The 27,270-nt window shown below is 42.3% G+C and overlaps 1 protein-coding gene across 5 annotated transcripts in view; it reads right to left on the bottom strand.

The window, feature by feature from the left end:
• MCTP1 (multiple C2 and transmembrane domain containing 1) overlaps nucleotides 1–27,270 on the bottom strand; it is a 390,864-nt gene that overhangs the window by 173,632 nt on the left and 189,962 nt on the right. For all 5 annotated transcript variants that reach the window (XM_075932146.1, XM_075932144.1, XM_075932145.1 and 2 more), the window contains 2 exons: nucleotides 23,003–23,173; nucleotides 6,048–6,178 (listed from right to left, as the gene is read on the bottom strand). In XM_075932146.1, coding sequence (XP_075788261.1) covers nucleotides 6,048–6,178; nucleotides 23,003–23,173 — 302 coding nt within the window. The remainder of the gene's footprint in view (nucleotides 1–6,047; nucleotides 6,179–23,002; nucleotides 23,174–27,270) is intronic.

Here is a 27,270-nt window from a genome sequence, read left to right as displayed (position 1 = left end):
TTCCAGACCAATTTTCTTTTCTGGCAAAGACAATATAGGAGAAAAATTCCAGAATAAAGCATTTTGTGTTTGGGAGGGACTTTAGGTATGAAATTGGGAATATGTAAAATATATAAATGATGTGGGAGATTATATATAGATATATATATTACAAAGAGAGAGAGTGAATATACGGATTTTATCCAGAAATAAAATTATATCTTACGTGTTACTCAGCTAACCAGGATAGTCTGTGTACACACTCACACTCACTCTTCTGGTTGGCTGAATAGCATTCCAGACAGATTTTAATTGGATTATCTAGAGGTGCACTGCTCCAACCTACTAGTTCATTTAATGCAGGCTACAGGTGCAGTGATACAAGCCAAACTGGCTAACTTGCACAGATAAGACTCTAGCACCATCAGGAGACTGTAATCCTGACCATAGATTGGGTGGCAGCCTGGTAACAGCACAGGAACTTTATGCAGCTCCACTGTCAGTCCTGTGACAGCAAGGCTGCCAAGGCTGCCATGCAAGAGCCTTCACCAGCACAGCAGTCTTCTCTGTCACCTGGATCTCTGTTCTATTATCCAAACTTTACATTATCTGAACCCCCATCTTGGCCCATACTGCTATGGTTTGGAGAACAGGTTTCAGAAATTCTTTTAGAAAGAAACACACACACACAGTGACCAAGTGCCACACTCCATTTGGAGTATGTGTTTTGGTAGCCTTATCGGTAATCCTTTGCCTCATTGGACTGAAGTCCCAAAATAAGGTGCTTGCCTTGTTAAAGTCACCTGGCATGATGATGGGTGTGGAGGGGGGAGGAAGGAGGGAAGAGGGATTCTGTGACCTGGCAAGAGACTGGAAAAGGAGATTGAAAAGTGAAATTATTCTGCTCAGGAGCATTTTCTCCAATATATGAGGAAGAATAGACCCAGCATCTAACAGCCAGTGAGAGGGAAGGGAGCCTGCCTGCCTCCTTGGACACAGATCATCCTCACAAGGCCTCACAGGGGACACTAAGGTATTTATTGTTTGTACTCATTCATGCTTTATATGAGTAAGTAGAAGAGCAGCAAGGGGCTAGAGTCTAGGAAGTTTTTCTGTGTGTCAAATGCTTCACCACCACTGCATGTCTCTGGAGAGAGTTAAATTGTAAGCCAGCAGCTTCTCAACCTTGCAATAGGATTCTGGGACAGTGATATATGCAACTGGGGCATCATGGGAGATCAGCATTCTCCCTAGGAGCACCATTTCTGTGAAGGCATAGCAGACAGTCCGTGCTCAGGACATGTGCCAGAAAGAGTGTGGGTAGCCTGCTGAGACACATTCATGGGAAACCACAGAGTTGGAGTCCCTTCTCAGCAGTCCAGTTGGTAGCTGGACTGGAGCCACCAGCTGGATTCATAACATACACTGTTCTAAAGGAAAATATATTTTCTGAGATCCATAAAGCAACGCTTTTAAAATATATATTCTGCATTTATTCCTCACAAATTCTGCTGACATTCATGAGTGCTCTGCAAGCAGAATAAATGTAAAAATGTGCCATAGAGAACTGTATTGTGGATCAAAGATGTAACTTGTTCCCTAAATAACAAATGAATATCTTTTTTTCTATTTCTCTTCTCAATTTGTTCCATTTTTTCTATTAGTGGAAACACTCTCCATCCAAAAACATGGTTTCTTCCTCAAACTATACTGAGATATGGAAATCATTTAAGATAGAATTTTAGCATGGATTATACACAAATTACTTCTAGAAGAGAACTGCTAGTGCCTGAAAATTAGAGTAGGAAGAAGTCCTTATTTAAGATAAACGTAAAGATGCCCAATCGCTAAGCTAAGTAGGAAGAACACTTCACAGTTTCCCCTTCAATAGCTTAAGCATATCATCTCTTCTAATACTAGAATCAAAAGATCTTATGTCAGTCCTATTTTTTATTGAAACAAAAAAACAGGACTATGTAGCACTTTAAAGACTAACAAGATGATCAAATTCGACACTGTACACTTAAGTTTGAATAAAGACTCTAATTATCTTACCCATTACAAAGATAGCTTCCCCAATTATCAACTCTAATATCATTAGCTCACAGACATTTACCTCCCCCCCCCATCCCACTTCTGTTCTGAAATTTGATTTGTCCTTTTCATGTGTGTTCATTTTTTTAAATTGTATCCTTTGGTATATATGGTTGTGACAATTTTCTTCCACTATTTGATCTGAGGAAGTGGGTATGGCCCACAAAAGCTCACCACCTAATAAACCATCTTGTTAGTCTTTAAAGTGCTACATAGTCCTGTTTTTTGTTTCAGCTACAGACTAACACGGCTACATTTCTATCACTATTTTTTATTATTTGCCTTACCATGGACCAAAACATCTTTCTGCTGGATGTTATCAACACAAAAGAAAAAGACTGTACTCCTCCCCAAACAGTTCACAATCTAAACCTAAGACAAGAGTCGGCAGCTAGATTAAGACAGGGGGAATACAAGGAAAAAAGTGATAAAATATTGATCAGTATGATAAGTAGGGTATCAGTGCATCAGTGACTTAATAGGTATCAGTTTGTAGTGGACAGCACAGCAAAAGGGGGCTTTTAAGAGGGGTGCTGAAGGAGGACATTAAGGTAGCTCTGTGGATATTTATAAGAAACTCTTCCCAAACATGAATGGCAGAATGCACAAAAATTTTACAAGTGGGTGGGAGGCTAACATGATTGGTTAAGAGGAGAAGGAAGTCCATATTTCAGTACTAAATGGGGTATGGATAAACCATAAAGGACCTTGAAAGCCAATACAAACAGCTTATGTTTGAGGAAAAAGAAGGAGGAGCCAGTGGAAGGATTAAAAGAGAGGGGTGATATAAATTAAAAGCTAGGAGAAAGCTCTTCTTATCAGCATGATGAATGGATATGAGTAGGGCAAGACTGCAATGGCAGAGAAAAAAGGATGCAATACTTGAGAAACAAGGTGAGGAGAGCCTGGATGACCAGTTTTAGTAATAAAGGCTGCATCTTAGACATGTTATGTAGAAAGAATATGCAAATTTTAAATATCACCTGGATGCAAAGAGCCAGAAAGAGCTCCTAAATGAAGATGGCACCCAAGTTACAGACCTGCATGACAAGCAGGATAATAGTGTTGTGCACAATAACTGAGAAAGTAAGTGTGGGGGAAGACACAGAAGTGCTCTGATTTAGCTTCATTTAGCTTGACCTACTGGTTAGACATCCATAAATTGTCAGAAAATTTTGTATGAAAAAAGAGGACAGAGGTCTGGAGGACAAAGGAAGTTCTGTATATTATCAGCATGGAAAAGGTAGTTTAATTTGTGTTTGTGGAGGAGATCAAGGATGGAGCCTCCAAAGGAGGCACAAACAGGTTAGAGAGGTAGGAATACAAGCAGGGCAGAGTCATGGAAACCAAGGGGAAACAAAAATTCAAGAGGAACAGCATGGTCTCAAACTCTGACTTTGAAGCTAGAGGGGACAATCATAATCTAGTCTGCCTGTATACTATAGTCCACTGAACCTCACCCACCCACTCCTGTAATAGACCAATATTCACTGAGTTAGTGAAATCCTCAAGTCATGATTTAAGGACTTCAAATTGCAGAAAAGCCACCTTTTACACTATTTTAAACCTCCAAGTGACTTATGCAGAGTAAGGTAAAAGCACTCTGAGGATCTCTGCCAATCTGAACAGAGAGGAACAATTTTCTTTCCTTCAAATTTGGTGGTTGATTAAAAAATTAGCATGTGTGCAAGACCCACCAATTAGATACCTGGGAAAGTGTTATCTGTAGTAACTTAGATCTCCTCAAATAGGATTCCATCACTGGCCATTGCAAATACTTGTCTCAGACAACTTGAATGCCGTTGTTGGCAGTTCATCATATTATACCCTTCATAAACTTATCAAGCTCAGTCTTGAAGCGAGTTACATTTGCCCTCCTTCCTTCTCCCCGCCCTCACTCACACACACACACACACACACACACACACACACACACACACACACACACACACACACACACACACAGAGTTCTTTTCCTCTTGGTCAAAGGTGGCTGACAAGTCAAGGGGGATGAGGATCTTTTACTGGTTCTGAGATGTGCCCAGAAACAAGTCTGTGAATATTTCAGTATTTATATAATTTGAATCACTTTTATATCTTGAGGCAAACCACCAAAACCATTCAAATTATTCCCCAATTTTAAAATGGCAAAGGTTACAAGCAGTCTTTAGAAAAAGGTATTCTCTTGGTGTTACCCATCAGGGATCTTGATGAAACAAGTATTGTCAGGATGCCCACAAGTTTTTTTTTAAAAAAACCCTCAAAGCTATGTTACTCTTCAAGATGTGTGCATAATTATCTACACAATTATCTCACGTTCCTGTGGTTAAAGACATCTCTTCCTGCTTTGTAACTACTTCTATTTTAAATGTACATGTTTTGTCTTTGTTTAGGCTCTTTGCAGCAGGGACCATGTCCCTCTGAGGTCTCATGTTTTAAATTCTCATATTTTTATTTATATATATATATATATATATATATATATATATATATATATATATATATATATATATATATATATATATATATATATATATATTTGTTTGTTCTTGTAAGCCACCTTGAATATTTTAAATAGAAAGGCCAGGTAAAAATATTAAAATAAATAAATGTCTTCATCTGTAAAATACTTTAGTGGTAATAAGATCACTTAATATTTTTTTAAAAAAAATCAAAGAGCACAGCAAAGTCAATTGATGGAATTGAAAATCTCATCTTTTGGAGACAAAATTCTGTAGTAGATGAATGGAGAATAGCAGGTATTTTCCAAGGCATAACTAATACTCACATAAGACTGACTCATTCAACTACTCAAACTAAAAAATATTCACTCACTGCAAATGAGAAGGGGACAAAATGTACCCATATTAATCCCACATAATAGGCTATTATAAAATGCAACTTGGATTAATATATATATATTGTTAAAAATCCGATTGACATCAAAGTGCTTATATACTAAAAAATTAAATGTATTTTGATTTTTCACATTATATAAAAGTCTGTCCCCGAGAGAATGTAAAATGTAATAGTATGACCAGTCTGCCCCACTATCTAATAGGATAAACAAAGGCACCACTCTAAATACAAGCATAGAGGGGGAAACATTAACACATTGATATGAAGAACATATGGCTCAGTTAATACGAATTCCATTCATGAATATGTACTTTCAACAATGACCAATTCTATTGATTACAAAGCATCAATATATTAGTCATAGCATCTACAAATTTTTAATATTCTACTTTGACAGACAACTACCCAAAAGGAATAAGATTAATGCAGTTTACCAGAATGTGTTGTAACTTTGTAGGATTTAACTAAATATTTAAATATCCCAATAAGTAGCTACACGCATTTAATACTTCTGAGATTTTTTTTTCCCTATTACAAGCTTATACAAATGGGCTGTATTCACCCTGACCTACCGCAGTAAAACTGCTTGAGCTTGGTGACTCAGATTTATATCATTTCCTGAACTCTGACAAAGATCCCATAGATTGAATCCTTTGAGGGTTAATTGCGTCAATATCATATTTCATTGCAAAAAGAGCTGTGTCCAGTGCTTTTAAGATTTTCAATTTCACCCACATGGTACATTAAAAATGAGGACGTCTGTTTGTCTTATAAGCATTCTGTAATTCAGGATATTTCTTTCACCTCTACCCGCAAGCCTGAAAATGTTGCCACATGGAACCTCCTGCATCTTGACTGTACTTCTCAGTGCAATGTATCCACATCTGAAAATCATCCTATGAATAGGTAAAATCTGCCACCTACTGGTCAAGCAAATTATTTTTCAGCATCACAGTGAGGACTGCCATAAATGCAGGAACATGTACTTATGCTTAAAGCTCAGTGTGTCCTTTACAAGGAGGACAGACCGTTACAAGGAATAGTTTTAACAATAAGACTCACTGTAATCATCTGCTCCAATCTCCAGAGTACTAGTAGGATATAATTGCACACACCTGCCAATAAAATCATCCCTTTTGCCAGCATCTTTGTCCCACACAGTAACATCAATAATTCCACCTCGCTCTTCATAGAGATGAAAGTCAAATTGCTCCCTCCACTGAGGATTTAAAGTTTTTGGCACAATCTGAAAGGAAAGAAAGACATTATTGCACTGTGCAGCCATGCTCTTTCCTGAACAGTGAAATTAATCTTTAGATGTTTCCCAGAATGTCTTACTCATACAATTAATGGCTTTAGTGCTGATTTTTTAAAAATAAGGCTACCAAACAGCACCATGCTCCTGTTGCACATAGTATCAACCTCCAGAATCTCTCCGTTCATTATCACTCAAAGTCTGTAAAACAATGAATTTGCCCTCAGAACTGAACCATTTTTCTCTAGAGTAATGATTCCTCATCTTGAGTGACAGGAAAATGACAAAGTTGTCTTTCTAAAGCAAAGCCAAAAAAAACCCTACCTGAAAATGACAAATAGTCTTGAAATTGAAAGCACTTAAGCAGCAACTGCAGTCAACCAACTCTGCATGATCTCCTCCTCTTTTTCTTGACATTATAATATTTGGAGTTGTAAGGATGAGGAAAAAAATCAATTTACCAAACTAATTTGATATTTATTTTTAATTACAGGAGCAGATGCAAGTACTTAGTGAAATATCAAGTCTTAATTTATTGTTGAATTCAGGTTGAAGTGAACAACTTCACTGGTGTATTTTATTCTGGATATCTCTGAGAAGAAGATATTCACCTTATGCAATAACTGCAGTTCTTCAAGATGCATGTCCCTATGACTGCACAACTTCAAGTATTCATGCAACCTGTGCACCTATGATCAGAGATTACATGTGCTCCAGATATCCTTATGCTTTGTACTAAGAACACAAGGCTGTACAAGCAAATGACTCTCAGTTCTTTCTCTACCGTGAAGTCCTTCAAGACAACTCTGAATCAGAGAGGGCAGAAAGTGGAGCATCCATAGGGACACACGTCTAGAAAAATTCCAGTTATTGCACAAGATGAGAAAATTCTCCTTCAAGGAATCATAGAATCATAGAACTGGAAGAGACCTCAGGAGGTCAAGTCCAGCCCCCTACCCAAGGCAGAACCAATCCCAACTAAACCAACCCGGCCAGGGCTTTGTCAAAAATCTTTAAAAACCTCTAGGGATGGAGATTCCACCACCTCCATAGGCAACACATTCTAGTGCTTCACCACCCTCCTAGTGAAATAGTTTTTTCTAATATCCAACCTAGACCTCCCCCACTGTAATTTGAGACCATGGCTCCTTGTTCTGCCATCTGTCACTATGTGAACAGCCTTTCTCCATCCTCTTTGGAACCTCCCTTGAGGAAGTGGAAGGCCGCTATCAAATCCCCCCCTCACTCTTCTCTTCTGCAGACTAAACAAACCCAAATCCCTCAGTCTCTCCTCATAGGTCATGCGCTCCAGCCTCCTAATCTTTTTGGTCGCCCTTCACTGGACCCACTCCAATGCATCCACATCTTTTCTATAGTGGGGGACCCAGAACCGGACACAATACTCCAGATGTGGCCTCACTCGAGCCGAATAAAGAGGAATAATCACTTCTCTGCATCTACTGGCAATGCTCCTCCTAACGCACCCTATTATGCCATTCGCCTACTTGGCTACAAGGGCACACTGTTGACTCATATCCAGCTTCTCATCCACTGTAATCACCAGGTCCTTTTCTACAGAACTGCTACTTAGCCATTCAGTCCCCAGCCTGTAACAATGCTTGGGATTCTTCTGTCCTAAGTGCAGGACTCTATACTTATCCTTGTTGAACCTCATCAGATTTCTTTTGGCCCAATCCTCTAATCTGTCTAGGTCACTCTAGATCCTATCCCTGCCCTCCACCATATCTACCTCTCCCCCTAGCTTAGTGTCATCTGCAAACTTGCTGAGAATGCAATCCATCCCCTCATCCAGGTCATTAATAAAGATGTTGAACAAAACCAATCCTAGAACAGATCCTTTGGGCATTCCACTAGAAACCAATTGCCAACTTGACATCGAGCCATTCATCACTACTGGTTGGGCCCGACAGTCTAGCCAGCTTTCTATCCATCTTACAGTCCATGTATCCAATCCATATTCCCTTAACTTGCTGTCAAGAATATTGTGGGAGACCATATCAAAAGCTTTGCTAAGTCAAGGTATATCACATCCACTGACTTTCCCATATCCACATAGCCCTTTACCTCATCATATATCAGAGGGGTAGCTGTGTTAGTCTGAATCTGCAAAAGCGATTCAGACGACATACATCTGACGAAGTGGGTCTTTGCCCACGAAAGCTTATGCTCCTACACTTCAGTTAGTCTATAAGGTGCCACAGGACTCCTCGTCGCTACCTCATCATAGAAACTCATCAGATTGGTCAGGCACAACTTGCCCTTCCTGAATCCATGTTGACTATTCCTGATCACTTTCCCCTCTTCCAAATGCTTCAAAATGGACTCCTTGAGGATCCCCTCCATGATTTTTCTGGGGACTGAGGTAAGGGTGACTGATCTGTAGTCCCCTGGATTGTCCTTCTTCCCTTTTTTAAAGATGGACAGTACATTTGCCTTCTTCCAGCCATCCGGGATCTCTCCCAATCTCCACGAGTTTTCAAAGATAATGGCCAAAGGCACTGCAATGACATTTGTCAACTCCCTAAGTACCCTCGGATGCATTAAATTAAATACATGGATTTGTATATGTTTAGTTCTTCTAAATAGTTCCTAACTTGTTCTTTCCCCATCAAGAGCTGTCCACCTCTTTCCCATACTGCATTGTCTAGTGCATTAGTCTGGGAGGTGAGCTTGTACGTGAAGACAGAGGCAAAGATAGCATTGAGTACTTCAGCTTTTCCCACATCATCTGTCACTACGTTACCTCCCTCATCCAATAAGGGCCCCAAACCCTCTCTGATCACCCTCTTATTGCTAACATGCCTGTAGAAACTTTTCTTGTTATCCTTCATGTCCCTTGCTAGCTGCAATTCCAATTGCTCTTTTGCCTTCCTCATAACTCCCCTTTATTCTTGAGCAATATATTTATACTTCTCCCTAGGCACGTGTCCAAGTTTCCACTTCTTCTAAGCTTCTATTTTGTTGTTTAAGCTCACCAAGGATGTCCCTGGTAGGTCAATCTGGTCGCCTACCACATTTGCTTTTCTTGCTGCAAATTGGGATGATTCCTTCCTGTGCCTTCTTTAAAAGACTGCCAGCTCTCCTAGACTCCTTTCCCCTTCATGTAAGCATCCCAGGGACTCTCGCCCATCAGTTCTCTGAGGGAGTCAAAGTCTGCTTTTCTGAAGTCCAGGGTATGTATTTTGCTACTCTCCTTTCTTCCTTTGGATAGGATCCAGAAATCTACCATCTCATGATCACTGCTTCCCAGGTTGTCACTCACCTCTACTTCCCCTACTAGTTCTTCCCTGTTTATGAGCTGCGGGTCAAGCTGCACATGGCCCCTGGTCAGTTCCTTCAGCACTTGTACCAAGAAGTTATCTCCAACATTCTCCAAAATACTTCCTGGATTGTCTGTGTACTGCTGTATTGGTCTCCCAACAGAGGATAGGATGATTGAAGTCCCCACGAGAACCAGGGCCTGCCATCTGGAATCTTCTCTCAGTTGTCCAAAGGAAGCCTCGTCTACCTCATCCACCTGATCTGTCGGTCTATAGCCAACACCAATTACAACATCACCTTTGTTGTTTCCATCTCTAAACTTAACCCATATAGACTCAACAGTCTTTTCTCCCTGTAAGTACTGGAGCTCCAAGCAGTCATACTGCTTTCTTACATATAATGAAACTCCTCCTCCTTTTCTCCCCCACCTGTTCTTCCTGAACAGTTTATACCCTTCCATGACAGTGCTCCTGTCATGCGAGTCATCCCATCAAGTCTGCGTTATTTCAATCAAATCATAGATCTTTGACTGGGCCAGGGTTTCTAATTCTTCCTGTTTGTTTCCCAGGCTTCTTGCATTCGTGTACAAACACCTTAGATAACCAGTTTATCTTCCTACCTTTGTTGCTTGTTCCTCCCTGCGATCCTTCCCGGTATCTGACTTCCTCACTTACCTCAGGGCTTTGGTCACCGTCCCTCAACGAAGCTAGTTTAAAGCCCTCCTCACTAGGTTCACAAGCCTGCCCGCGAAGATGCTCTTTCCTCTCTTGGTTAGGTGCATCCTATCTCTTCTTAACAATCCTTGTGCCCGGAACAGTGTCCCATGGTCGAAGAAACCAAAGCCCTCTCCCCGACACCACCTGCGCAACCATGCATTTACTTTGTCAATTGGACAATCCCTACCCGGACCTTGTCCTTCAACTGGAAGGATGGACAAGAATATCACTGCAGGTTCAAATTCCTTGATCCTTCTTCCCAGTGCAACATAATCTGCTGTGACCTGCTCAAGGTCAATCCTGGCCATATCATTAGTTCCTACATGGAGAAGCAGAAAGGCGTAGTGATCCGAAGGTTTAATCACTTTTGGAAGACTCTCGGTCACATCCTGAATGCGAGCTCCCGGTAAGCAATATACTTCTTAAGACTGGAGGTCTGGATGACAGATGGATGACTCAGTCCCTCTTAAGAGGGAGTCCCTGACCACCACCACCTGTCTTCTTTGGGGGAGAAGGGGGGGCAGGGTTGTGCAACCCCCATCCCTAGGACTAGGCATCCCATGCCTTCCAGTAGATGGTGTTTCCTTCTGATTTCTTCTCTGAGAGGTCCCTGCCAAAGCATTCTCCACTGCAGTGCCCGTGGAGAGTGCCTGAAATCCATTTCTCACCCCTGCATGAATGGGGGATACCTGAGTTGGCCTTCTTCTAGAAGTTACATGCTAAAAGTTTTCTTCCTTGTCCTGTACTGCCCTGACTGGGTCTTCAGCCTACTGTGCCTGCAGAATTAAATGCTGCCTTCCATTAAGGAAGTCTTCATCCTGATGGAATGTAGGGTCAATACTTGGGCCTCAAGTTCTCTAATTTTTTCTTCCAAAATGGCGACCATTTGCACTTTCACTTAGTGCAGATGAAATCCCTTCTTTCTTCCGGGAGGAAGACCAGCATGACACATGCTGTGAAGATAACAATAGCAGACCTATCAATATCCATTCCTGTGTTCTGAGAGCTTCCTCAGTTATTAAATGCCTCCTTGAGGAAGCAGGAGTACGGTGGAAGATTTTAAAGAATGGTGAGTATCTCTCGCCCCCTTTCCACTCTGCTTCCTAACTCTCTCCCCAAACTCCCTGTTCACAAGCTCTCTGGTCACCGACTCGCTCCTTTATAAAGCCTTCTACTGCCTCAAAGCCCCAATTAAGGCTCAACCAATGAGCAGAGCCTTCTAGAGGCTTCTAGATTTCAAACCCTGATTAGAAGCTCAGAGCTTCCACCTGCCAGCCACAGCACACACACTCTGTGGGATGTAAGGGAAGAGGAAAAAAATGTTACTGTTGGTGCTCCACTTCAGATGATTCTCAAGCAGTATCACTGAAAGTTGAGTCCAACACTGAAAGTGCAGCTGCATTGCCAATGACAGCATATGGTCTGGCTTTATGAACCACGGCATATGGAGAAAGGATATATTGAAGACTAAATGGCCTCTCAAAAGAGACATGAAAAACAGCCCATTTTACAAGCTCTCAGTCTAACTCTCTACAAGGAAGCTGAATGGTGGCAGCCTCACAACAGGTGATAATACATCCCAAAATCCATTTTGAGAGTCCAAGTGGAAACTCTAGATTTATCTGTAAATCAAACAAAACTGGAAGACTTTCCAAAGTCTTGGTACTGTTCAGATTCCATGTCAAATGGATATTAGCCACCTAAGTATGGAGGACATCATCTTCCGTGGTCTGGTGTAGTTTTGGAAAAAAGACTGGAACATTAACAACCTGATTGATATGGAAGTTCAGAAGATACAAAACAAATCCTAAATTTCTACCGAAGGTAATAAAATTTTCTCCTTGAAAAAGGAATAATTATCAGTTAAAACACTCATTTCCACAACTCTTCAGGGATGGACGGTTATGAAAAAGGTTTTCATTGACTTAAAGGAAGGTTTTATGAGACAATTAAGGACGAAATTTAAATCATGTATAGCAGTGTGCTTTCTATTTTGTGGGAAAAGGTTCATTAACTCCTTGATGGATTTTCTTGTTGTATGATGAACAAAGACTGAAAATTCCTTTATAGAGGAGAGAAAAATAACTAAGTTTGAGATGCAAGTCACATTCTCGTCTATCCATGTTGAAGGAAACCACTCAGGTAGGCATCATTGAGTTGTGGGGGTAAATGTATGATAGCACAGTAGGTATCAGAGAGGGCTTTGGATTATTCAACCATGGGATCTTGTTCCAGGAACAAAGATTGCCAGGAAGAGAGGGTCCACCTAATGGAGATGGAAGAGCATTTTCACAGGCAGGCTTGCTAACCTAGAGAGGAGGGCTTTAAAATAGGTTCCCTGGGGGATGGTGACCTAAGCCCTGCAGTAAGTGGGGAAGTGGGATATTGTGAGGAAGCACAAGGAGGAGCATGCAACAAGAGAAGCCTCCTGATTCATACTAAGAAAGTAGGACAATAAACTAATTATCTTAGGTGCCTGTACATAAAAGCAAGAAGCCTGAGAAAAACAGGAATTGGAAGTCGTGGCAGTTTCAAAGAACTACGATGTGATTGGAATAACAGACTTGGTGCGGTAATTCACATGACTGGAGCACTGTCATGCATAAGTATAAACTGATCAGGAAGGACGGGGATGGAAGCAAAGGTGGTATAAGGGTATATCTATACTGCACCATAACTCAAAGTAAGATATACAATTTCAGCAATGCAAATTGTGTATCTTATTTTCATGTTTTTTCAGAATAGCTTATTTTGTCATTTAGCACTGTCTACATAGCGCCAAATTTCTAAAATATGCACTATTGTGAAATGTCCCTTACTCCTCGTAGAATGAGGTTTACAGTGATGTCGGAATAGCGAGCCAGAAATAATGGGCTTGCTGTGAAGACCTGGGATAGCTATTTCAGGAGACTCTGGTATCCTGAAATAGCATTGCAGTGTAGACATACCCTAAGAAAGCAGTGACATTGCTCAGAGCTCCAGTATGAAACTGGGGGAAAAAAAAGCCTATTGAGTCCTGTGTTAAGATCAGAGGCAATAGCAACAAGAGTGATGTCCTGATGGGCATGTTACAGATGACCAGGTCAGATGAAGCATTCTTTAGACAGCTAAATAGAAGTTTCTAGATCACAGGCCCTGGTTCACATGGGGGACTTTTTAATCCCTCTGACATCTGTTGGATGCAATTTCTTGCCAATATTTGGGAAATCATTAAGTCTTGTTAAAGTCATAAAACTGTCCAGAAGGAGGCAATATCTGGCTGTTGTGGCATTCAGGGAAGCTCTCTGAAGTGCATTTATAACACTAGAGTCATAATGGACTTTTCAATGTTGAGCTGAAATCCTAGTACAAGGAAAGGAGACATTAACTTTGTGGCTCTGCAGATCTGAAACTTAGAGAAGTGGATCACTGTGCAGTTTGAAACTACGTTTTCTTTCATTTGTAGGCATATATTTCTAGAGACTTGAATGTGCACTGAGACTTTTAAAGTATCTAAGGATTTGTCCCCCGACTCTGAAAAGACCTTGAGTCCACCAAAAGGCAGGTTCTTCCACAGTCCTGAACCTCCTTAGGAAAACCAGGTAATTGTAGTCAGGTTGCTTAATGCGTGGCAGCAGCAACAGAGACAGTGAGCGCCACAGTCTGCTGCCTCTACAGAAAAGGGAGTTACTCACCTCGTGCAGTAATGAGTGTTCAAGATGTGTGTCCCCATGGGTGCTCCACTCTAGATTGGGTGAAGGGTCACCCTGAGCCACAGATCGGAGCTTTGCAAAGCAGTTTCCCTCTGTTGAGCCGCGCATGCTTAGGAGGCATCTCGAGCCCTTCCCGCCTTCTGCGGCGCGCGGCTCAACCCCCTCCCTTTCAGTTCCTTGTCTCCACCCAAGTAATTTAGACTCCAAGAAGAGGAGAGGAAGGGAGGGTCGTGGAGCACCACGGGAGGACATCTCGAAGAACACTCTGCACGAGGTAAGTAACTCCCTTTTCTTCTTTGAGTTGTGTTCCCGTGGGTGCTCCACTCTAGGTGACTACAAAGCAGTATTCAACATATGGCTAGAGGAAGCCGGAGTCAGTGTTTAGCGGTGGTAGAGAGCACCGCTGTAGCAACTGCTGAGCCATCTTTAAGTTGTGGTAGGATAGAGTAGAGTAATGTCTGGCAAAGGTATGGTCTGAAGACCACATTGCTGCTCAGTAAATGTCTCTTAAGGGGACAGTGTTCAAAAAGGCTGTAGAAGCAGCCATGGCTCAAATGGAATGTGCTCGTGGCGGGCCCTATAGTGGTTTATTACCCAGGGTTTGACACTTGACTATGCATGTTGAGACCCATTTTGAGATTTGTTGCGATGATAGAGGTGTTCCTTTGGAACGCTCAGTGATGGATATAAAAAGCCTTTCAGATTTACGAAATGGTTTTGTTCTTTCCAGGAAGAAGGCAAGAGCCCTCCGAATGTCTGTGAAGCATGCGGTTTTGGGAAAAAGGTAGGTAGTATGATCGGTTTGTTGACATGGAATTCTGTACAGACCTTTGGCAGGAATGTCGGGTGAGGTCTAAGTATGACCCTGTCCTTCGTGAAAACTGTGTAAGGGGGTTCTGCCATTAATGCCCTGAGTTCACTCACCCGCCTGACCGACGTGACAGCTAATAGGAAGCAGACTTTCATAAACAGAAAGGAGAGTGGTACTGTAGCCAGTGGCTCAAAAGGAGGTCTGGTGAGGTGGTGGAGAACAAGGTTTAGGTCCCATAAGGGGGTGGGGCCTTATAGAGCAGGTATACGTTGTGGAGCCCCTTAAGGAATCTTTTAGTGATAGGATGAACAAATATGGAGAAGCCGTCTACCAAGGCATGGAATGCTGCTATTGCAGAAAGATGGACTCTTAAAAAAAAGAGATTGACAGTCCTGATACTTTAAGGTCTAGAATGTAGTCCAGGATGATATTTAGTGGGGCAACACGGGGTTCTACTTCGGCCCGCTGGAACCAGTGGGAGAATCGTGCCCATTTTTGCAGGTAAGTTTTGAGAGTGGATTGTCTCCTACTATGGAGGAGGATGTCCTTCACTTGCTGGGAACAATGATTTTCTCTCTCAGAGAACCAGAGAGAAGCCATGCCTCAAGGTGTAGGGTATGGAGCTGCGGATGTAATATTGTGCCATTGTCCTGAGATAGCAGGTCTACACGGTGTGGTAGTGGATAAGGAGGGTGAACTGCTAGCCTGTGCAGGTATGGGTACCAAGTTTGGCGGGACCATGATAGAGCAATCAGGATGACTAGAGCTCCGTCCCTGCAGATCTTGCATAGGATTCTTGGGATGAGCAGTATGGGGGGGGGGGGAGGTATAGTGTAGGGGGGCTGTCCATTTGATTAGAAAGGCATCCCCCAGAGAATGTCTGCAAGTCCTGCACATGAGCAGAATTGAGGGCACTTGGTGTTCTGTGTAGAAGCAGAGATCTATAGATGGCCATCCCCATTGGTGAAAGATTGAGTTTGTGACCTCCGTGTGTAACTCTCACTCATGGTCCGAGGTGAAGTTGCGGCTGAGGGAATCCACTCTGGTGTTGTTCACCCCGGGCAGGTAGGATGCTATCAGGGTGACATGGTTGCGGATGCATGAGTTCCACAGGCAGATAGCTTCCACACACAGGGAGAAGGAGCGGGCGCCGCCCTGTCTGTTTATGTAGAACATTGTGCAGATGTTGTCCATTAGGATGCGGACTGTCTGATTGGTGATGTTGGAGGCCAAGTGTGCCCAGGCATTCCTTACTGCCCGTAATCAGAGGAGGTTGATGTGCAGTAGTGTCTCTGATGGGGACCATCTTCCCTGAACCCCTTGATCGTTCATATGTGCTCCCCACCCAAGGAGGGAAGCATCCGTGGTAATCTATATAGTGGGTTCGATTTGTTGGAATGGAACCCCTGCCAGAAGGTTGTTCGGTACCGTCCACCATCGTAAGGATGCAAGAACGTTTGGAGAAATGGTCACCGTCTTGTTGAGGGAGTGTCGTGATGGGATGTAAACGGTTGCTATACAAAGTTGGAAGCATTGAAAATGTAGGCGAGTGTGGAGGACTACATAGGTGGTGGAAGCCATGTGTCCCATTAGTCGGAGACAGGTAAGTACTGTGGTGGTGGGAGTTGTAAACATCACGCTTATAATTTCTTGTATAGTTATGAAATGTCAACGTAGGTACACTCGAGCTGTGATTGAGTCCAGGCATGAGCCAATAAACTCTATATCTTGAACTGGGTGCAACTTTGATTTGTTTTAGTTGACTAGAAGACCTAAACGATTGAGGAGGGATGTGGTCATACTCATGGAGGTGGTTTCGTCCCATGTCGAGCCCTTTATAAGGCAGTCGTCTAGGTAGGGGAATATGACGACATTCTGTTGTCTGAGGTACACAGCGACGACTGCTAGTACCTTCGAAAATACTCTTGGACCTGATGAGAGGCCGAAGGGGAGAACATTGTATTAGAAATGTTCTGGGCCAAGCGTAAAGCATAGATAGCGACTGTGGGCAGGATGGATAGTTACATAGAAATACGCATCTTGCAGGTCGAGGGCTGTGAACCAGTCCTCTTGATCTAGCGCAGGAATGATTGTTTTAAGTGTGACCATCTTGAAACGTTGTTTCCTGAGAAACGTGTTCAGTTTGTGGAGGTCTAATATAGGCCTCCAACCCCGTTTTTTTCCCTCGATCAAGAAATAGTTTGATTAAAACCCCTTCCTGTGGAACTCTACTGGTACTCTTTCTATGGCTCTGATTGAAAGGAGTCGATTGATCTCGTTTTAGTAGAGTCTCGTGAAAGTGGGTCCCTGAAAAGGGACGGGGTAGGGGGAAGGGTAGGTGGAGTAGCGGTAAATGGGATGGTGTAGCCTACTCGAATTATGTCTAGAACCCAGTGGTCCGAAGTTATAGATTCCCATTGTGGAAGGAACGGCCGTAAACGGTGGGTAAAAAGATGGCCATGTTGTGCTGTTGCTAGGTCATGAGGGAAGTATTGCAGACCCTCAACCACATCTTCAAATTTGCTGCTTGGAGGATTGAGCAGTTGGTGGGCGGCCCTGATTAGGGCGCCTCCTCTGAGGTCGTTGTCTTGGCCTAGTGTCTTCAAAGTGCCTTTGTGGGCGGTTGTATTGCCAATATCTGTAGCGATTGTATGTGTTATATGGGGTGTACCGTTTGCGTTTGAAAGGCGGTGTGTACATGCCCAATGTGCGAAGTGTGGTTTTTGAATTCTTACTGTTGTGTAGCATTTCATCTGTAGAAGCTGCAAATAATTTTTGCTTGTCGAATGGTAAGTCTTCTACTTTGGGCTGAAGTTCTTCGAGAACTCCAGATGACTGTAGCCAGGAAGTTCTGCGCATGACTACCGCCGTAGCTGTAGTTCTGGCTGTGGTATCAGCAACATCCATTGCAGTTTAGAGAGCGGTGCGAGCGATCGTATAGCCTTGATGGACTATTGCTTTCAAGGTAGATCTTTTGGATTCAGGGAGATGTGGTATCAGTTCTGCTAACCTCGAATAATTATCGAAATCATGATTCGCTAAGAGGGCAGAATAATTTGATATTCTTAGTTGTAGGGAAGAAGAGTATATTTCACCAAAGAAGTCTAGCTTTTTACGGTCCTTGTCCGTATTGCCAGTTTTGTATTGTGGCAATTTTGCTCTTTGCTGTGCAGATTAAACAACTAAGGAGTTTGCTTGTGGATGTGTAAACAGAAAATCGTTATTTTTTGGTGGAATGAAGTATTTTCTGTCAACCTTCTTATTAGTTGGTTGGATGGATGCGGGTGTCTTCCACAGATCCTCAGAAGTTTCTATGATTGCCTCATCAATTGGTAGGGCAATCTCACTATGCAATGTAATTTTGTACTTCTTGGAGGGAGACATGCTGACTTGTTGCTACTCGCTTGAATAATTCTTGAAATTGCTTGAGGTCATCAATCGCTACTGTATCTGATGGTATAACTGCGTCGTCCTGTTGGGCACTTAGTTCGTCAGGGTATGTGATGTTTATTGATTGAATATCTGATTCGTTGTCCGAAATTCATTCCTCCTCCTCTTCAGTGTGTGTTGTGGGAGGTAGGGGCTGTGGATGAGGCAGACTCCTTCGAGATGGTGTGGAGTGGACTGAGGACCGGGGTCCCATTGATCCCAGGGCCCCCATTGCGGTGGGTAAGATGGGGGTGGTTAAGGCCAATAGGGGTGCCATGGGCTTTGTTGTGGTCCAGCCCTATGATAGTAGGAGCAAGACCTCCTGGGTGACATGTGCCGCGAAGAATATGTCATGTGTCGGTCATCATCAGGTAAGGGAGCATCTTGCAAGAACACTGGAGACATAGATCTGGGAGGGGAATGTCTTCCAAAGTATCTCCCAGGTGAGTAGTCAGTGGGAGGCAGGCATGAATGCTGCTGCCTGCTGTGAGTGTCAGACGCTGCCTGGGGCTGTTCTGTAGCAGGCTCACGAGGATGTGTCTCGCGGTCTGCTGCCAGTGCCAGTGGGGGTGTGGAGATCTGGGTTACAGTTGTAGCCGGTGACGGCTGTGTATGGGATCTCTTGTGCGGCGGTGCCGAGGGTTTGAGCGGTGCCGCCACTTTAAGTGGCGCCGGAGTTTTCTGCAGTGCCGGGGCTTGAAGCAGTGCCACGGTTAGAAGCGGCGCCGGCTTTTTTTTCCCGCCCTGGGTGGTTAGAGTGTTCCCAGGACGGCTCGGAGGCAGCGCACACCGGTCCCTGTGCCGAACGTGAGCATCTTCCCTCTTCTTTATTAGCAGGGGTCCTCAGATTTCCATGCACCTCCCCTGGGTTTTTGGGGAGGAAGAAGGCGGGAGAGAGCACGAAGGTGAGGCTCTCTGCCTTGTTGCAGTTTTGGGTGGCGAGGGGGTTTCATGTTGTGGTTCCCCGTTGTTCTGTAGGCTGTAGAGCCTTCTCAAACAAAATCATCCTCAGGTGGAGCTCTCTATCTTTTCTAGCTCTCGCAGTGAGGAAAGCACAGTGTGCGCAGCTGTGGGGTGAGTGAGTTTCCCCCAAGCAGTGAATACATTTTGTATGGTCGTCAGAAGCCGGCATAGGCTCCCAGCACTGTTCACAGTTTCTAAAGCCTGAGGAAGCAGACATAGGGGAGATTTTTCTTTCTTTAAACTGTTGTTCTCAGTGTTTTATTTATTTCTGACTGTTATGGTCCTTTTCTTTTGTTTCTGTGATTTATTTGTTTTCCTAGCTGAACAGCAGGGAGAGCCCTGGTTCACCAGGGCTCTGGTCTCAAGCGAGTTTCAGTCCCCGAAACGAGATTTTGTTAGTAGTTTCATTCTTCTTATAAGAATTGTTATAATTATTTTAAAGAGAAAAAACAAGGAAAACAAACTTGGAGTATAACAGGGGAAAACTGTGGTAACCTAACTAATGGAAAAGCAGTCTGAGAGACTGAGAGGGAGCTCTCGCTCGCTCTGCCCGCTGACGAGGGCGGTTGAAGAGGAAATGAAAGGGAGGGGGTTGAGCTGTGCGCTGCAGAAGACGGGAAGGGCTTGAGATGCCTCATGAGCATGAGCGGCTCAACAGGGGGAAACTGCTTCGCAAAGCTCTGATCTGCGGCTCAGGGCAACCCTGCACCCAACCTAGAGTGGAGCACCCACGGGGATACTACTTGGAGAAGAATCTTGTGATACGGTCTTTGCTGAGAACCCACCTTCAGCTGTGATGACTCTGAACTGTTCTCATGTGTTCATCAGAAATATCTTCAATAAAGCTTTTGAATTTACCATGGTGAAGTTGTATTTTGCCTTCAGATCTTGATAATTTGTCATCCTGAATTGCAGAGTCACTTCAGAGTAACTGTTGTGACCAAATAGATCTAGTCACTTTTGGTCTTTGTTGTAAGGCTCTTTTTTTTGTGGGATGCTGTCTGACACATTCATTGATTAAAGCATTTGTTGGTGGGAGGGAGAACAGAACACTCAGAATTTTTGTCTTCCCATTTACAGCTAAATAATGCCATAGCAGAGGTCTTCCAGATGGTTTTATCAGGTTCCAGAAAAGCCTTGTTGATTGGTAAAGCAATTTGGCCAGAAATTATTGAATATAATATGTCCAAAAGTTCATGTTCTGACCTCTTGGCTCTCTTCTAAGGAAACCGGGATGAGTCAACAACATGTTTCATCAGTTCCTGACATTGTTCAAAACCATACAGCCAAGGATGTTGGTTGAGGCATTACAGCTTCATTTGGTGGTGACAGATATTTTCATTGGGTGGGAAAGGTCATCTCTGTCACTTCTACCCTCTTGCTCTTTGAGAGTTTTCTCCGAAGCAGAGGAGAAAAATATGGTACCAGAGAATTTTTTTTCTGTGTTCCCCCTTGGAATAGCTAGGAGCTTAAAAAAACAAACAAACAGCGCTTGTGGGTCCCATTATGGCTACTGAGGGGGACCATAATAGAGAGGACAGGATATCCAGTATTAGTCACACTAACAAGAAGGGCCCTAAAGCTTTCTCTCAATGCATTTTCCTCGCAAGGTAGAGGACCTAAGAAATGTTCTCTCCATGGTATATAGGAGACATCTGAATAGTGATCTGAGCACAAGAGGAATCATTCTTAATGTAGTCCAACAGTGAGGAAGAACTGAAGACAAAGACAGTTGTCTGCTGTCTGCAGCAGGTATTAGAGAAGTCCATCACCAGGAAAAGATAAGATAATTGACCTGAAGATCTTGACACGGATGTGTGCTGGGTACCCATTAGCAATGGGGACTATTGTTCTTCAGAAACAAAAAGACCCCTAGAGAGAACTCCTCCCTCAGTTCTCTCTCCTCACAGCAACACGTGGCTGCATGGGAGAGGCACCTCTCCCCACTGCGGAAGCTCCAGGGCTGGAAGAAAGGCATCTCTTGCTTTGCAGCACTTAATAGGCTGCTGGGCGGCTCCGTAGCTGAGTGGGAACTTAAGAGCTGACTTTCATCCAACTGATTCCAACATGTGAAGAGCTTTATAGCATCCAATTCTAAGCTAACAAAACACATGGGTATTATTGCAAAATTCCTTGAAATCTAAAAGTAAAATCAGAGTCTGGGAGTGAAAAGGATAAAATTAGGCAAGAGTTCCCCATACATACAGTAATTATGATTGAAGCCCAAACACAAGCATAGTAAAAATAAGGAATATTCATTCCAGCTGTACAGAATAAGGACTCCAAGTCAGAAAAAGTATGGAAATATGTGAAATAAGGAACTATTGTCCAAAGACAACTGGTAATTTCTAACATACACATCACATTTAAATCTACAATTTTGTCACGGAGCATGCAGAAGCCACCGAATCTGTGACTTCCATTAACTTCTGTGTCTTCAGCCTGCAGTGACAGAGCTGAAGGGTCCCCTAGGAGACCACCAGACCTGCTGACAGCAGGAATATCTTTCAGCTCCCAGCCACCATGGGAGAAATCCCCAAGTTCCTGGCCCCTAGAGTTACAAAATGTACCCTTATGCAATGTAATGTATCCCCGAGGTATGCCAACCATACCTTCTGACTAGGAAAAAAGCAACAACCTACTGCTGTTGGTAAAGATGCACTAAGCAGGCTGTTTATGTTTCTTATTAATGATGAGGTAGGAATAGACCAAAAAGGACCCTGTGACTCACTACTGTCATCCTTTTACCCTTAGGATTGTTTTCTTCTTTAGCTAAAGAGTTTAAGAAAGTTTTTTGTGTTATGGAAAAAATTGTAATAGTAATAGTTTCTTGAATCTGAGAATATTTCATATTAGATCTGTTTTTACAAAAGCAACTAGGTAATCCTTACTTGTACGAAGCAAGTATGTCATTTTTGATTGCGAGAGTGAAGAATAGTCTAATCTCTTTAGGAAAAAGAGACTCAAAGGCCAGCACAGCACAAAGATGGTCAGAGAAGAGGGGCTGGAGACTTGGGGGTGGAAAGGAGCTATCCAATGTGCCCATAGTATTTGGTGATGGTGAGGGGCAGGCTGGTGACCTTGAGTTTAGAAACAAGCACTCCCAATGTGTGAAGATAACAAATCCCATCAAAACCAGGGTGGTGCAACACCCAGAGAAGTCATCATTAGACTGATATTAAACAGTGGAAACAATTTCCAGATGAACATATGTTGCAAAGTGACTGATTACAATATGATACAGCAAATTCTATATTGTTGCATGAGAAGGGATTCCTATAAAAGATGGAGTGTCTTGAATGGGTCTTTGTACTACTAAGATTGGCGTATCGATCTAGACCTGACAGAAGCCTTGCTCCCTTCTTGCACACTGCCTAACTTGCCACGAGGCTGATGCAAGCAACAGACTAGTAACTAGAACACCAGCAGCGTGTCATTAATTGAAATGAATCTCTCTGAAAAGGCTGAAATCAAACAATATTTAAATGAATATCATTTTATTATTGTTTAACAGCACAATTAAAACTGCAATTATTTTTTTAAATCTCTCAACAGTCCTAGTTTTAATCCCTTCACACAGCAGCCTGGAAATCTGACCTATTAGCTAGGACCATCAAAAAGGAAAGGACAGGCACCAACAACTTCCTCACAAGGGCATAAAAAGCTGACACTAGCTGAGAATCCCTAGATGGAAGTACTGGGAGTAAATGTCAACTCCTGAACATGTCATATTAAAAATAAATAAAATTACTTTCTAATGCTTCATTTTTATCCACATATTTAACTTCAGTTTTAGTCATAATAAAAGACCACTATACAAAGATTCTAGGTACTGTAACACCTAAGTAGTAATATAATTCCAGAAGTATTAAAATAACCAGTCAAGCAGCAGATCACAAATGTTAAGTAGTAATGGGGTTACCTTACTCTTGTACTTCTGATGTCCCAGCCGGAACTTCACATAGGGATCGCTCAATCCATTTGCATCCATGGCCTTTAATTCACACCCCTCTATTAAAGTGACACTGACTATTCCTCTCCAGAGCTGAGATTTTCTGTGCATGTCTGACAGGCGTAAACTCTGGGGCTGAAACTTGAGGTTAAAGAAAATCTAGATTTAGTTATAATACACAAAACATTTCTGTAATGTATCCTTCAAGCTTTTATCAAAACTGTTCAACTTATCTGTAGATTTTTTTGGGAGGGAGGAGTTGTTTTTAATTAATCAAAAACACAGTGCCAATTACAGAAGCAAAATACTCTCTCTACCCTAAGATTCCAGTGTTTGTACATCAGAGGATAACATTAACTCATTGGGACACAAAAATCACATTGAGAGCTTGAGTTAAATTGATTATCCACCCCACCCCACCCCCCATTGCAATCCCCAAATCTTTTTCAGAGTCACTGCTTCCCAGGACAGCATCTCCTCTCCCAACCCATAGCAATGATTGTGCTGCAAATAAATAAATATGTTAAGGTCTAATGAAGAGGCATTGTATGAACAAGTGAACCTGAAAAAGGAATGTCAGATACTATGCAAGGATGAAATTTTGACTAAAATAATCCAAAGCATTAGGAGAAGCAGTAAGTGAGGAAACAAAGAGCACTACAGAAAAGGAGGGAAATAAAATTCACAATTACTGTGTAAATGACAATCATCTGCAGTCAGTAAAATGATTTGTATACCCACATACACTATTATGAAAAAACGCCATGCAGCCAATCTAAAATGATGTTTCTGTAAGATACTCAGCAGTCATCCCTTCAGTTTTGCTGATGTCTATGTAGGTCATTTCCTAATTTGTCCTTTACTTGATATTTAAAAAAAATAAAAAGCTTAATTGAACTTTTAAGTACAACTGCTAGTTTAATCCAATATCCACATGTTCCAAAACATAGAGAATAACTTCACTGGCTGTGGAAAAATCCTTATATCCTTTTGAAAACATTGCTACTGATTACAAAATGTTCTCTCAAATCTGTTCTGAAAAACAGATCTCTTGATTTCTATCACATTCTGACAGAAAAGAAGTATCCTTTTTTACAGTGGTTTGATATGATTGGCCACCCATAAATTTACTTGACTTATTTCAATAGTCAGTAAAGCATGCATGCATCAAAGTAAATATTTCCGTTGTCAGTATTCCCTCCTGTTTACTTGTAATTATATTTTGTAATTCTGAAGACTTCTCTGCCATCTCCCACTCTGATTTATAAAGCACACCACCACATCAGGTTCTTCTACAATTAGGGTCCAGATTAGCAGGGAGTCATTATATAGTCTTTGTTTTCCATCTGGTACAATAACAATATAATTGTCACAGATAAATCAACAGTGTTTAAATATTTCATTCAGCAATGTAACTGCTCTTTTCACATGTGCTATAAGTATTGCAGAAAGTTAATATGCTTTCACCAAAGTGAGTTTGACTAGTGCATATTCAAACTCTGCAAAGGAAAACGGAATTAAACTTCAACATATGGTAACATCAATAGTATTCTTTTCAAGACATCCAGGATTAAACTAAAGTGATTATAAAAACTATGCAGAATCGTATACTTAAATCCATCCGAACTTGCATTAACAGAGAGTGAACACTAAAAACATTTACACAGAAATATTACTTATGTTTGACAATTAACTAGATAGGCACTCTTCCTCTACACACAGTTAACACAAATATAAGCCCTACTGGATATCTGGTTGTCTTTTCAAATATAAGTGTGGAAACCACTCCTCAAGTGTTCTCCTCTGCTATTAATTTTCACTTGCTATCATTTTACAGGCAGTATCTATCTCCCTGGCCCTGACTAGCACCCTTGGGACCTGACTGGTCCTAAACAAGGAATTTTTCCAGACCAGGGGAGTTCACTTCTGCACCACCACCCCAAGTCCAGTTCCTCCTGGCCTGACCCCTGGCCTCCTCTCCCCCCCAGTCCCCTGCCAGCCCACTGCAATGCTGGGCTGCCAAGTCCTACCAGCCCTGCTGCGGTAGCCTGCAGTCCCACTGTTGGGGTTCCCAGCCCCACCAGCTCTACCATGGCTGACCTGGGTCTCCCGGGCCCCCCCAGATATGCTGCTGCCCCATCATTGGGGCTTCTGGCCACTGACCTGATGAAGCCTGCTGCCACTTCAGACACCCCAAATGCGGCTCAGCTGGAACCTGCAGCCAGGCTCCCAGCCACCAGCCTGGCTACACACTAAGCCCCATATAGGGCTCCTGCCTCTGGCCTTACACAGGGACTCTGGACTGGCAACATCAGTGGTCATTTTGGACCACACCTGTTGCCAGATAAGTGAGTCTTGGTTTACAGAGTTGCAACATGTAGAAATTTTTCTTTAAACATTACTTATTGGTGATATTGACATCCAGATGTGGATATTTTATGAAAGTGAAAACTCACATACTTTATAAATTTTTAAATTATCATTTCCCTCCTACTTCCAAATTATACTAATTTATTATTGCAACATATTACTCATTTTCTAAATTAAGAAATATCACAAAACCAGTGTTTTTGTTTACTCTCATAATCCTTATATCATGATGTGCTATTTCTCATTTTTATTCTCAGCCCATAAAGCCTCATGCAACACTGGAGAGTGTGACTCAATTCTAATAAGGGAAACCATTTGCAAACATTGGGAGTAAGAAACCAGTGACTACACAATTAAGCATCTTCAATCAGACATAAAATCATCATATATTCAAAGGCTACTTTCAGCTTTTCCCTTTGTACAAACTCAATCTTGTTTTGAAAGAGTATAAAATTTATTTTAAAAATTCAGTGGGATGGGTAAAGCAACTGTCATATGGTTACAGCAAATCCTTTTTATAAATGTTAATACACAAAATGGATAGTTAAACACACACTACTTACATAAGAACATAAGAACGGCCGTACTGGGTCAGACCAAAGGTCTTTCTAGCCCAGTATCCTGTCTACCGACAGTGGCCAACACCAGGTGCCCCAGAGAGGGTGAACCGAAGACAACGATCGAGCGATTTGTCTCCTGCCATCTCTCTCCAACCTCTGAAAAACAGAGGCCAAGGACACCATTTTATCCCCTGGCTAATAGCCTTTTATGGACCTAACCTCCATGAAATTATCTAGCTTCTCTTTAAACTCTATTATAGTCCTAGCCTTCACAGCCTCCTCTGGCAAGGAGTTCCACAGGTTGACTACACGCTGTGTGAAGAAGAACTTTCTTTTATTCATTTTAAACCTGCTACCCATTAATTTCATTTGGTGTCCTCTAGTTCTTCTATTATGGGAACTAATAAGTAACTTTTCTTTATCGGCCCTCTCCACACCACTCATGATTTTATATACCTCTATCATATCCCCCCTCAGTCTCCTCTTTTCTAAACTGAAAAGTCCCAGTCACTTTAACCTCTTCTCATATGGGACCCGTTCCAAACCCCTAATCATTTTAGTTACTCTTTTCTGAACCCTTTCCAAGGCCAAAGTATCTTTTTTGAGATGAGGAGACCACATCTGTACACAGTATTCAAGATGTGGGCATACCATAGTTTTATACAGGGGCAGTAAGATATTCCGGGTCTTATTTTCTATCCCTTTCCTAATAATTCCTAGCAACCTTTCCTTGCCTTTTTGACTGCCGCTGCACACTGTGTGGAAGTTTTCAGAGAACTGTCCACGATAACTCCAAGATCCCTTTCCTGATTTGTCGTAGCCAAATTAGCCCCCATCATACTGTACATATAGTTGGGGTTATTTTTCCCCCCAATGTGCATTACTTTACACTTATCCACATTAAATTTCATTTGCCATTTTGTTGCCCAATCACTCAGTTTGGTGAGATCTTCTTGGAGTCCCTCACAGTCGGCTTCTGTCTTGACTTTTCTAAACAGTTTGGTATCATCCACAAACTTTACTACCTCAATGCTTTCTCCAGATCATTTAAGAATAAGTTGAAAAGGATTGGTCCCAGGACTGACCCTTGGGGTACACCACTAGTTACCCCTCTTCAATCTGAACATTTACCATTTATTCCTACCATTTGTTTCCTGTCTTTTAACCAGTTCTCAATCCAAGAAAGGACCTTCCCTCTTATCCCATGGCCATGAAATTTACACAAGAGCCTTTGGTGAGGGACCTTGTCAAAGGCTTTCTGAAAATCCAAGTATACTATATCTACTGGATCCCCCTTATCCGCATGCT

Source organism: Pelodiscus sinensis, chromosome 6, assembly GCF_049634645.1.
Source record: "Pelodiscus sinensis isolate JC-2024 chromosome 6, ASM4963464v1, whole genome shotgun sequence".
Taxonomy (NCBI): domain Eukaryota; kingdom Metazoa; phylum Chordata; order Testudines; family Trionychidae; genus Pelodiscus; species Pelodiscus sinensis.
Note: the sequence above shows the minus strand (reverse complement) of the source record. Positions and strands in the feature narration are given on the sequence as shown.